The 14,163-nt window shown below is 34.9% G+C and overlaps 1 protein-coding gene across 4 annotated transcripts in view; it reads right to left on the bottom strand.

The window, feature by feature from the left end:
• ZMYM2 (zinc finger MYM-type containing 2) overlaps positions 1–14,163 on the bottom strand; it is an 86,594-nt gene that overhangs the window by 48,873 nt on the left and 23,558 nt on the right. For 3 of the 4 annotated variants that reach the window (XR_014143942.1, XM_081815393.1, XM_081815395.1), the window contains 3 exons: positions 5,536–5,607; positions 1,543–1,693; positions 733–848 (listed from right to left, as the gene is read on the bottom strand). Coding sequence is in view for 3 of the 4 variants with exons in the window: in XM_081815393.1 (XP_081671519.1) it covers positions 733–848; positions 1,543–1,693; positions 5,536–5,607 (339 nt within the window). In the remaining variant the exon portion in view is untranslated. The remainder of the gene's footprint in view (positions 1–732; positions 849–1,542; positions 1,694–5,535; positions 5,608–14,163) is intronic. The other variant, XM_081815394.1, reaches the window with a different exon arrangement.

The following is a 14,163-nucleotide window of genomic DNA, read 5'->3' as shown; positions in this document are numbered from 1 at the left end:
TGGAAGATTATCATGAAGCACTGCTTTATGCACTGGTCTGAACCTTTGAGTACCTTGAAAATTTTCACCTACAGCAAGGTAAACCTACCTACTCACACCACTTAACTAATGCTAAATTCCCTTTTCAACTATTCCAAGTAGTCAATGAATTTAAGTTTGAACACTTGCAGTAATACTACCTTCTAAGATTATCCATAATCCAACTTTAAAGAACTATGCCAGAAAGTTCTTTACGTTTACGAAAATGAAAAGGGTCTCCCTAAAGTGATCTTATATTAAATTAGGGTCTACTGTACCAAGTCCCATCCCCGTTTTACATGGCGTATTTCTAATATATGAAGAAAACATTTATGCTCATCACTTCCAGGCTAAATATACCTATGTCCTTCATCCATTTATCATAAAACAGAATTCCCCTTAAAAGTCACATATTACTAAAACCATTGACTAAGAATATAGTACACATCAGGCACTGAGCTCAATTATACTAAAATTTATTTTCCTTTAAGTCTCTACCATAAACAATTAAAAAGTCAATTAGATTATCCATGCTAAGTAGTGAGCTGCTGCAGCTATGTCTACTACTATGACTCTATAATCTCCACCCTGCAGTTTGACCCTCAACAAACTACATACAAGTTAGCACATTTAATAAAGATAAAGCATATTACACTGTTTATCTTCTACGTGTATTTTATTGGGAGTGAGAGTTATCCAAAATAAATAACAAACCTGAAATTTAGCCACACAACTGGAATTGCAAAAGTTATACAGTTTCCCATCTGGCATTGTGGCTTGATATTGAGGTAAAGAGTTTCGCTTACAAAAATGGCAAATAATTCCCAAACCTAGAAGAGAAAAGATACATATCTGATTTCTTTATAAAATGATAAAAAGTCTAGAACAAAATTTTAATTGACCTCTGGGAAATTTTTTTTAACGGAAGCTTCTATAAGCTATTCTTTTATTAATTTCCAAGATAATTTGCACCTTAAAAAATATCATTATAGAGACTCTAACATCATGTCTCTAAAATATACATGGATACCTGAAACAATCTCAATTTTAGATCTTTGGAAGGAAAAACAATTTCAACTAAGAATGCAGACATGGACAGAACTTCACCAATAACTTAAAATTAAAGAAAATCAAAGAAATATGGAATGGTCAAAACCACTAAAAAAGGTCTGCAGTAAGAAAGTTTAATGTGATAAATAAAAATTGCTTATACAGTTAAATACAAGTATAAAAACAAAGTTAGCGGAAAGAGTAGTTAAGAAATTAGTCATATTATTGGGGCGCCTGGGTGGCTCAGTCGTTAAGCGTCTGCCTTCGGCTCAAGTCATGATCCCAGAGGGTCCTGGGATTGAGCCCCACATTGGGTTCCCCGCTCCGCGGGAAGTCTGCTTCTCCCCCTCCCACTCTCCCTGCTTGTGTTCCCTCTCTCGCTGTCTCTCTCTCTGTCAAATAAATAAAATCTTAAAAAAAAAAAATTAGTCATATTATTAAGGCTTTTTAGCTTTCCAAATACCTGAAACTTACTTTGTGATTTTGCATATTTTGTCTTGTGACTGTTCATGCAAGCAGTTGAACAATATGGCTCCATATATCCATTAGGACCTATACACTGAGTCATATCAAAAAACCTGCACTGTGTTCGGCAACCAGTACAAGTGGTCAGTTTTCCATATTTCTAAAATTTGAAACATAAAAAGATAATTAAGAAAACTGTAATTTAATTAGAAAAAATTATCATATTTTTCAGTACACCTTTTCTCTGCAAAACAATTCTGTTAATCTCTAATCAGGTTTAGTGGGTCAGAAATCTTCATCTGGATGCAAACTGTTAACTACAATTCAGCTAAATCAGGTTCAAACAAAAGTAATGATCTCAGCTAAGTCTCCTACAAAAAATAGGGTTTTCTCTATTAATTAGTTTTAAAAAATCCCCACCTACAGGTAAAGTATAAACTGAAAAACAAAGGCACAGTGTTTTCTGTTTACCATGACACACTTCTTTGTCATTTGATAGAAGAAATTAAATGGACCTACAAAGTGTAAGCCTTAATAATCAAATGACTACAGTCCTTCAGAGGAAAAATTTGATGTTAAATATTTTTTCCACTGAGCTGTGCTGTTGTCTCAAGAACTTTTGGAAGTTCTCTTAAAACCAATTAACCACCTATGTATAGTACGTTTAAAACCTCATTCAACCACAATAAAACACCATTATTTTAAATTTTTTGAAACTAAAAAAAATGTCATTTAACAGGATTTTGGGCTATTAACTAAAGCTAATAATTAGTCAATAGATAAGAATAGTCAATCCTTCTGGCAAGAGTAAATATTTGCCAACACGTAATTCAAAGAAACAAGGTAAAATATATAATGGTAAGACCAAAGGAGATACACTTTGAAAATTACTAGACAAAAGCAGTATTACTGAAATATAGTCTTACAAAAATACAAATACAGCAGATGAACTGGTGTATTTGTATTAAAAACATGATAGTCACAATTAGAAATCAAACATAAAGAAAAGCAAGTCTTTAAAATGTGCAACTTGTATTTGCTCTCTCTTCTGAGTGGTTACACAACTATCAAAAGCTGCTAAATCAAATATCACATATCATATTACAAAATAATTATAACCATCTTTCCACCTGATGTTGAGATTATTTTATTCATCATCATACCCAACAGCATCTAGTACAATATAATGATATTAAAAGGCCTCAAAATGTTCCATGAATGGATGACTAATAGATGTCAGGGAAGATGACAGTTAGGCCAAAAATAACAAAATGGGTAAACTGCATGGACAAATTTCATGAGCGCCACAGGATTTTAGAAAATAAAGGTAATAAATTGAAAGTAAAATAACCGAAAACAAATAACTAACATCAACATCAAAAAAAGAAAAAAAAAACTTTATAGAAAAACATAACTGGTACCATAAAAAAAATATTTTTATGATACCATAAAAAATAAGCAAGGCTGCCTATTCCCCATTTACTTAAATATCACTTTGCGGAAGTCCTAAGTTTTACTTTTCAAAGTGGAAATGAACCCATTCTTCAATCTCTCACACACTGCAAAAAGAAATACTTATCAACAGTAAAAGAATGGTAACAAGGAACAGAAAAGAATAACTGCAAACCTATTAAGTCTAATTATGACTTTCCCAGTGTTACAAAGACATTAGAGGAGAATGCTGGTTTTTTGCTTGAAATGACAAAATACTTTCCTAAGGCCTATGTAATAATTCAAATTTTCATAATGGGAAAAGAGTCAAAGAAAACACATCAATAAGACAATGAAAGAAAAAAGAATTTTTAAAATCTGGCATCACAGTACAAATTAGGAATACTAAAAATATCAGGACACTTGCCATTAGATCACAGGATTACAAAGAGAAAAAGCAGCTCTCACATGTTTGTACAAGACCTGCATGTAGCAGCACCCATCAAGAATTCTTTTATCAATATAAATGAAGTCCAACCATCTAATCTAATCCTGGATTAGATTTTTTTTTTTAACTTATTAGAAACATCCTTCAAGTTGACAATTTTATTGGCAGAATGGTTAAGTAATTAGTAAGTTTTAAGACGTACCAATAAAAAGTAGACCAGTTGAATTGGGTCAAGTAAACAAGGAGCTAAGCAACTGGTCCACACTGACAAATACTTTTATCTGAAGAGAATGAGAAAGTACTATCAGAAAGATAGAATCATTAATATTGAAAATATTTTAACACAGCCACCACTTCAAAAATAAAAGGACCCATTTAATGAAAGAACATTAGTAAAAAAAGAAATATCCGTTCATGCCATGTTTTCTGTTTTATGTGTAAACAATCAAAATATTTAAATTTCATTCATCCTATAAATATACATTGAGTGAGTTAAAAATGAAATTAATTGTAACAAATTCACAATTATTATATTCCCCATGCAGACATGGGAGAAAATAAACCTACTTACAAATTCAGTGAAGAAGAATAAGGTAGAACTAATTAAAACAAGATACTGGTAAGGTAAAGGTAAATATAATAGGGAGTTTATGGCAAATTGGCTCATTTTCAGTCTACTCATTGAAAATTGGTACCTTACATTTAAATTTTACCCAATTCTATATGAATATCAAAATTAATCATCACATGATTTTAAATAAAACTTCCCCCTAATTTATTCTTTTACATTGTATGTAATACATTTCTTTTACTATATTTTGACCAAGTGAGTGAACCACATGGGAAAGTACTCAAGAGATAAAAGCTTGATGTACTTGAAATTGAGAGGCACTCTACTAAATGTCCTATAGTATTCAAAAATGTCAAGGTCATGAAAGACAAAGACTAGGGAACTATTTCAGATTAAAGCAGACAGGACTTCCAACCCCAGCTATGATAGACTAGATTTAATCTCCCACTTTTAAAAAACCAGAAAGCTACACAAAAGATATGAAACAATGGCTTTTAAACATTCCACAAAACATAATATAACTCATTATATAGAAAGTTAAAAAATCAAGCTGTGGAAACAGATCTAGAAATGACAGCTAAGAAAATAGTAGGCAAAAATTTTAAAAGAGCTATGATAAATATGCTGATATATTCAAGAAAGCAGTACAGGAAAACATGAACATAATGAGGAAAGGAATAGAAGATATAAAAAAGACCCAGATGGAACTTCTAGAGATGAGAAATACAAGATCTGAGACATAAAATAAACCATATGGGACTAAGAGTGTATCAGAAAAGATTAGTAAAATTAAAGATACAACAATAGACACTCTCCAAAATGCAGAAAAAAAAAAAGACCAAAAAAAGAAAACCAATAAATAATAGAGCCACAGGGACCATGGGACAATAGCAGGAAATCTAATATATCCGGAATTAGGGTCTCAGAAGAAGGAAAGGGGGGAAAAGACAAATATTTTTAAAGAAATAATGGCCTATAATCCAGGATTGGATCCTAAACAAGAAGTAATTTTTTTTCCATTTGCTGCAAGGGACATTAATGTTTTAAAATGTGAATAAGGTATTTAGATCAATCATATATAGCAGTAGTAGGTCAATATGAATTCCTTGTACTACAGTTAAAATTATTAATTGTATACATTTATTATCCACGTATTTATGTACTAATCTATTCATCTGGATAAAGGAATAGGAGTTTGGAAATTTTTAAAAAATAAAGGGTTTTTAATATCTTTCAGGTAGGCACAAAAGAGAGGACCTTTTATATCGTAGGTAAATGCCTATTGTGGACAAGGTACTGCGCATAAATTTTTTATCTGAAGATAATTTTTAATAAAAATACCTAAAAGCAAATTAAATAAATCACAATACATGTAAAATTTGTGAAATAAAGTTTACCTACGATAACATAAGGAAAAAATTATCATCTGACATATTTTTAGTTCATAAATTTTAATATACTTCAAAATGCACATGATTTTTCAGTTACATAATAAAGACAGTAGCAGTACATGAAATTGTCAAGGGCTAACCACAGCTACAGTCCTGCTTACCTCAGGCTGCATTAAGAAAGAGTCCTGCATGTGGTCTCGAACCTCCTTCAGGAAGCTTGGATGGCTACCTACCTAAAAAAATATTTTAAAAGACTTTAAAAAAAAAACATATAAAAAAAGGCTGCTTAATTGAAAGGTAAATAAGCAATCTGTCAAAGTTGATTCTTAATTATCTGTTTGTGTCTTACAAACTCATTCCGACTTTTAAAAATGCCTATCTGGGGGGTGCCTGGCTGGCTCAAGTCAGTTAAGAGTCTGCCTTCGGCCCGGGGTCCTGGGATTGAGCCCTGCTTCAGGCTCCCTGCTCAGCGGCGAGTCTGCGCCTCCCTCTCCCTCTGCCTCTGCCCCTCTCCCAGCTGTTCTCTCTTTCTCAAAATAAATAAATAAAATCTTAAAAAACAAAAAATGCCTATCTGTTCTATCCCCACTGCCATTATTAAATTATTTTAATTATCCTATAGGAAAAAAATCATTTAATGATAAAACAATAACAGGTAACAAATTATAAATATAAATAGACCCTTAAACTTACTTGCTTCTAAGTAGACCTAGCCAAAAAAAATTACTTATTTCTCTTAGATGACAACATATTCTAAGATCTCATTACAGCCTATGGTACCTCAAAGCATTCTAAATTAAGTGATTTGAAGATTATGCAGGTACAGTTTTCATTATTGGCAAATGGGTTGTTCTGGAAACTCTTTTTAGAGCACATGACAGTTTACAGCACATAATACTTTACATCTTTACTCCTTGCATAAAGCATCCTGCTTTCCATTAAAGTCAAAATATTATGCAAGAAAGTGGAAAATAAAATATTGAAAGAGAAGTGTTAAGTATATAGTCTCCACTCCAGGATCTAGATTATTAATTACCTGTATCAGTATATTCCAGAAACTAATTCAGCAATGGGGATATAAACAATGGCAGCCAAGTTAAATGTTAGAAACAAACAGGGGAGGGGAGGGCAAGGGTAAGAAAAGATCACCATAGAGTTTTAGTTCCCCCAGGCTATAGGAAAAGACATTCACTATAGCATCTTGTATAGTGATCTCCAAACATGTCTGATTGTGTCCCTTTGTCAAGTAACAATGTATACATGGATTTCCATTTATTTACTTGTAAACTATGAACATGCAATATATGAATTAAACATGAAAATAATATTTTACAGAATAAAAGATAAAAAACTTTTTAAATAATTATTTCATTTAATGATAGTGTAAAAAATATTTTCTATATCCACTAGAATGGAATCATTTGGTGTCAGTGGATACATAGCTGTAGGGAGCAGTAAGGAGATAATCCTACTCCTCCCAGTTAGGGTGGATCAGCCAAAGCCCAGAGGGGAACCAGAATTCTACCCTCATCCAGCAATAACAAGGAGCTCCTCCCACCTCAATGGGTGTCAAGAGAGGCCAAATGGACAGCCCGGATTTCAACCTATACCTGTCAAAACTGAGGCTAGGCCTTCCTACCCCTACCACAGCAGTGTCAAATAAAACCAGCTAAAGCAGAAGGTTTATCTAAGATCCAGAATATAGTAACATAATACCCAAAATTTCCAGGCTTCGATTAAAAAAAAAAAATCACGTATCCTATCAAAACCCAGAAAAACAAGAATTTAAATGTAAAAAGATGGGTGCCTGGGTGGCTCAGCTGGTTAGTTGTCTGCCTTCAGCTCAGGTCATGATCCTGGAGCCCCAGAATCGATTCCTGCATCGAACTCTCTGTTCAGTAGGGAGTCTGCTTCTCCCTCTGCCCTTCACACCTCTGTTGCTCTCTCTCTCTCTCTCAAATAAATAAAATCTTTAAAAAATAATAAAAAAATAAAAATAAATGGAAAAAGACAATCAGTAGATACTAACAATGAAAGTACAGAGATGTTAGAATTACGACAAAGATTTTTAAAGCAGCCATGATAAAAATGTTTCAACAAAGAATAAAAATACACTTAACAACGAAAAACAGAAATTCATATAAAAAAATAGAAGATATAAAGAAGAACAAAATGGAAATTCTAGGACTGAAAAAAATCAGTAACAAATTTTAAAAATCAATGGATAGGGTATGTCAAAAGAACACAGGAGCCAAGTGAAAGTGCTCCCAAGGGGAGAGCCTGGGTGACTCAGTTGGTTAAGGGTGGACTCTTGATTTCAGCTCAGGTCCTGATCTCAGGGCCGTGCCTCAGGCTTAGCACAAGGCATGGAGCCTGCTTAAGATTCTCTCTCTCTCTCTCCCCCTCATCCTTTGCTCCTTTCCCCTGCTGGGCACACACTCTCTCTCTCTCCAAAAAAGGAAAAAAAAGAGTACAACATGGAAATGGGGTGGAAACTTTACAATGCAGAATCCCGACAAATGCTACTGCAGCAGGTGATCAACATCAACTTCAACAGTCATTTTAAATCATGTTGATAGATGTACTCTTATGATGTGATGAAAATGGCAGTGTAAAAAGTAAACACCTCTGTAACATCCCTCCTAAAAACCTGTAACTCCAATCCGTCTAATGATGAGAAAACTTCAGACAAATTCCAACAGAGGGGCATCTTACAATATACCTAAATCCTAAAAACTGTCAAGGTCATCGAAAACAACAGAAGTCTGAGAAAATGTCATAACCAAGACTAGCCTAAGGTAACATGATTACTGGATATAATGTGGTATCCTAGATGGGATCCTGGAACAGAAAGTGGACATTATATAAAAGTTAAGGAAATCTGAATAAAGTACAGGCTTTACATAATAACAAATATATTAATGCCAGTTCATTAATTGCAACAAATGTTACCTTACTGATTTAAGGTATCAATAAAAGACCATCACATGAGAACTCTGTACCATCTGCTTAGCTTTTCTGTAACATTAACACCATTCTAACTCTTAACTATAGAAAACAAACTGAGGGTTGCTGGAGGGGACGCGGGTGGGGGATGAGGTAACTGGGGGATGGGCATTAAGGAGGGCACTTGATGTAAGGAGGGCACTTGATGTAATGAGCACTGGGTGTTACGTGCAACTAATGAATCACTAAACTCTACCTCTAAAACTGAAAAAAAAACCCAAAAACAAAAAACACCATTCTAAAAAAATTATTAGTAAACCCCAACCAACAGCAGAATGGAGAAGAGAGAAGAAAGAATCATTGAAGGGAAATATAGAAATTATTCAAACTGAACTGAAAGAAAACAGACTTGGATGGAAAAAATAAAAAAGAACAGAGCCTCAGGGATCTGTAGGACTAAAAAAATATATAGAAGTTCAGGCTCCCTAGTTAGCCTTTTTCAACAAAGAATAAAAGTCACTATAGTCCTGGAGGGAGAGGAAGAAGATAGGGCTGAAAAAGTACTCAAAGAAATGTCTGAAAACATTGCAAATTAGGCAGAAGATACAAACCTACAGATAAAAGAAGGTGAGCAAACCCCAGAAAGGATAAACTGAAAGAATCACAATATTATCACAAATTCCTGAAAATTTTAAATAAAATTAAAATTTGAATAAAAATGACAAAAAAATCTTAAAACCAGCAACAGAAAATGACATAGCTACAGGAGAAATACAATTCGAATTATGGCATAGAAAAACAGAAAACTTTTGGTCAATAGCCCCTCTACTCGATCCAAACACCACAGTAACAATGTGGCACTAAACCCACCCACACAAGAAAAGGACAAGTGGAGAGCCTAGACTCTTACGTTGGCCTGGCTGCAATGAGGTGCCCCACTGCAGCAACCCAGCTAAGGTGATGTGAGAAAAGGCTAAGTAGGGAGCCTGAAATTCTATCCTATCAGGAAGTAACGAGGTACCCTGTCACCTACCCCCTCTCAAGATGAGAACTGGCAGAGTCAGGACTTTCACTAGCAGTAACAAGGCCCAAATTGAAATTACAGTCTGAAGAGCAGAAAGAAAAAAACAATGAAGAAAAGTGAAAAAAGCCTAAGGAACCTATAGGACAGATCAAAGAGACCAACATGTGCATTATGAGAGGCCCAGAAGAATGATTATTTCAAGAAATAATGGCTGAGGGCACCTGGGTGGCTCAGTCAGCTGAGCGCCTGCCTTCAGCTCAGGTCATGATCCCAGGGTCCTGGAATGGATTCCAGCATAGGGCTCCCTGCTCAGCAGGGAATCTGCTTCTCCCTGTCCCTCTGCCCCTCCCCCTGCTCGTGCTCTCTCTCCCGCTCTCTTTTTCTCTCAAAGTCTTAAAAAAAAAAAAAAATCGCAAAAAACTTCATAAATATGATGATGGGAAACAAATCTACAAAGCTGAAAAGCACAACAAATTATAAGTAGGATAAACTAAAAAGACACACAACAGGACACATTATAATCAAACTGTTGAAAGACACAGACATTCTTGAGTAGCAAGAGACAAGCTATTCATCAGGACAAAGAATCCTCAATAAGATTTTCCACCAATTTCTCATCAGAGACGGTGCAAACGAAAAGGTAGTGAGATGACATATATAAAATGCTGAAAGAAAAACTTTCAAACAAAAACACTATATCTGGCAAAACTATTATCCAAACATGAAGAAGAAATAAAGACATACCCAAATAAAAAACTGAGGGAATTTGTTACCACTAGATCACTCCACAAGAAATGCTAAAGAGAGTCAAAGATTTATGCTGAAATGGAAAGGAAACTAGACAGTAACTCCAGCAGAATGAAGAAATAAAGTCTTTAGTATAAGTAACTACATGGGCAAATATAAAATACAATATTGCTATATTTTCGGTTTATAAGCCCAATTTTTATTTCCTACATAATTTTAAGGACAAATGCACAAAACACAATTGTAAATCTATGTTATTATGCAAACAATGTTTAAGATGTAATTTATTACAACATAAATGAAGGTGGGGCTATATAGGAGCAGAGTTCTTAAATGCCAATTAAGTAATCACCTCAAATTAGATATAAAATTTAGGATGTTAAATGTTAACCACATTCAGCAGCATATTGAAAGTATTACATACCACAACCAAGTGGGATTTATCCCAGTAATGCAAAAGAGTGGTTCAATAGAAGATAATGAATATAATAAAACACATGAACACAAAGAAGGTAAAAACCACAGGATAATCTCAAATGGTAAAGTTTAACAAAATCCAACACACTTTTATGATTAAAAAAAAAAAAACCTCAACAAACTAAGAATAGAAGAAAACTACCTCAACATAATAAATGCCGTATATGAACAACCCACAACTAACATCAGACTCAACAGTCAAAGACACAAGGAAACCTATAAGATCAGAAACAAAACATGGCTGCGCAAACTTCTTCTAGTCTACAAAATAGTGAAAGTTCTAGCCAGAACAGTTAGGAAAAAGAAATAAAAGGCATCTAAATTGGAAAGGAAGAGGTAAAACTACTGCTACTTGCAGATGACATGACTCTATATGGAGAAAATCCCAAGGATCCACAATAAAGCTACTAGAGCTAATAAATTCAACAAAGTTACAGGTACAAGATCAACACTTAAATTTATCAGTTGTGTTTCTAAATACTAGCAATGTACAATCTGAAAAGGAAATAAAGCAACTCCATTAACAATAGTGTTAAAAAGAATAAAATACCTATACATAAATATACCAAAGGAGGTGAAGAGTTGTACGCTGAAAACTACAAACTGCTGAGAGAAATTAAGAAAGGTCTAAATGAATGGAAAGACATCCCATATTCACAAACAGGAAGATTTAACATTGTTGAAATGTCAATACTACCTGAAGCAATCTACAGGATCAGTGCAATCACTATCCAAATTCTAATAGCCTTTTCTGGAGAAATGGAAAAGCCGATACTCAAATTCACATAACATTGGAATGGGTCTAGAATACCCAATCTTTAAAGAAGAACAAAGTTGGAAGACTCATCTCCTAATTTCAAAACTTATTACAAAGACGCAATTATCATAACAGTGTGGTACTGTTACGTACTATTCCAGTACATGTCTACACACATGTAGACCAATGAATGAACCAATGGAATATACAATTAGAGTCCAGAAATAAACCTACCCATCTATGGCCAATTAATATTTGACAAGTATGACAAGTCCATTCCATGGGGAAACAATACTCTCTTCAACAGACTGATGCTGGGACAACTGGATTCCCATATACAAAAGAATTAAACTGGATACCTGTCTCACATGATAAACAAAAATTAATTCAAAATGGACCAAAGACCTAAATATAAGAGTTAAAACCATAAAGCTGTTAAAATATAGGAATAAGCCATCTTAACCTTTGATTTGGCAACAAATTCTTAGATATGGCACCAAAGTCATAATCAACAAAGGAAAAAAGAGGTTAATTGGACTTTAACATTAAAATTTTTGTACATCAAATGACATTATCAATAAAGTAAAAAGGCAACCAATAAATGGGAGACAATATCTGCAACCATAAATCAAATAAGGAATTAGGGGCACCTGGGTAGCACAGTCGGTGGAGCAGCCAGCCCACTCTTGGTTTTGGCTCAGGTGGCGAACTCCAGGTCCTGAGACTGAGCCCCAAAAGGGTCTTCACACTCTAAATTCAGTACAGAGTCTGCTTGAGACTCCCTCTCCCTCTGCCCCTCTGCCCCATGCTCAGGCACTCTCTCTCTCACTCTTGCTCTCTCTCAAATGAATAAATGAATCTTAAAAAAAAAAAAACAAAAAAACCTTAATAAGGGGTTAATATTCAGAATATTAAAAAAAAAAAAAAAAAAAAAAAACTCCTGGGGCGCCTGGGTGGCTCAGTCGTTAGGCGTCTGCCTTCGGTTAGGTCATGATCCCAGGTCCTGGGATTGAGCCCCGCATCGGGCTCCCTGCTCCGTGGGAAGCCTGCTTCTCCCTCTCCCACTCCCCATGCTTGTGTTCCTGCTCTCACCGTACCTCTCTCTGTCAAATAAATAAATAAAATCTTAAAAAAAACAAAAAAACAAAAAAAAAACCTCCTAGGGGCACCCAGGTAGCTCAGTTGGTTAAGCGTCTGCCTTTGGCTCAGGTCCTGGGTGGGCTCCCTACTCAGTGGGGAGCCTGTTTCTCCTCCTCCCTCTGCCCCCCCACCAGCTCATGCTCTCTTTCTCTTGCTCACTCTACCTCAAATAAATCTTAAAAAAAAAACAACAAAAAAACCTCCTACAGCTGAAAAACAAAAGGAAATACAATGCAATTCAAAATGGGCAAAGGACTTCAATAGATACTTTTCCAGAGAAGATATACAAATCAACCATAAGCATGAAAAGTATACTCAACATCATTAGTAATCAGAGAAATGCAAATCAAAACCACAAAGAGATACCACCCCACGTCTACTAAGATGATTAAAATAAAAAACGTTAAAAAACAGAAAGTAATTAAGTGTTGGGAAAGAGGTACAGTAAATGGAAACCTCATGTATTGTTGTTAGGATTGTAAATTATCAATACAGTTGTTTCGGAAAATAGTTTCACAGTTCCTAAGAGAGCTAAACATAAAATTAGCCTATGACCAAACAAATCCACTCTTAGGTATATACCCAGAAGAACTAAAATACACGACTCAAACTGATACTTGCATGCCAATGCTCACTGCAGCATGATTCACACTAGCCAAAAGGTTGGAAACAACCAAAATGCCCTGCAACAAATGAATGGATAAACAAAATGTGGCCTATATATGAGCATTATTCAGAGGTAAAAAGTAATGCTACAACATGGATGAAACTGAAAACGCTACCCTAAGTGAAATAAACTAGACACAAAAGGACAGATAATGTATGACTTCAAGTATATGATCTAGAATAGGCAAACTCATAAAGACACAAAGTAGATTAGAAATTACCAGGGACCAGGTAGGTTAAGAGAAAATGAGGAGTTACTGGCTTGTCAGTTTCTGTTTGAGTCATTAAAAAGTTCTAAAAATAGGGACACCGGGGTGGCTCAGTGGGTTAAATGTCTGCCTTCAGCTCAGATCATGATCCCAGAGTTCTGGGATCATATCCCATCGGGCTCCTTGCTCAGCAGAGCCTGCTTCTCCCTCTGCCTGCTGCTCCCCCTGCTTGTGTGCTCTCTCTCTCTCACACACACAAATACATAAAATCTTTAAAAAATAAAAATTAAAAAATTAAAAGTTCTAAAAATAGATGATGATTGCACATTATGAATGTATTTCATGACAACTGTATACTTAAAAATGTTTCAAAACAATTGGAAATTTTCTTTTATATACATTTATCACAATTTTAAAAACTTTGAGTTATTTTCTTACCATTTTATGCTCTGGAATGGTTTAAAATAGCAATGCGATTACCTAGTTTAAATCTGATGGAATTTCCCTATGAAACATCTGAGTCGGGGCTCCTGGGTGGCTCAGTCAGTTAAGCATCTGCCTTCACCTCAGGTCAAGATCCCAGGGTCTTAGGATCGGGCCCCACATCAGGCTCCCTGCTCAGGGGGAAGTCTGCTTCTCCCCTTCCTCTGCTCCTCCCTCTCCGCTAGTGCTCTCTCTAATAAATAAATAAAATCTTAAAAAAAAGAAACATCGGAGTCTGTTTCTCTTTGTGGGGTAGTTCATTGATAACTATCTCTATTTCTTCAATGGAAATTTCTCTGCCTTATTTTATCTGCTCTGGAGTCAATTTAGGTAAATTATA

This window comes from Leptonychotes weddellii, chromosome 3 (assembly GCF_054177405.1).
Source record: "Leptonychotes weddellii isolate Sample4059 chromosome 3, ASM5417740v2, whole genome shotgun sequence".
Classification (NCBI taxonomy): domain Eukaryota; kingdom Metazoa; phylum Chordata; class Mammalia; order Carnivora; family Phocidae; genus Leptonychotes; species Leptonychotes weddellii.
Note: the sequence above shows the minus strand (reverse complement) of the source record. Positions and strands in the feature narration are given on the sequence as shown.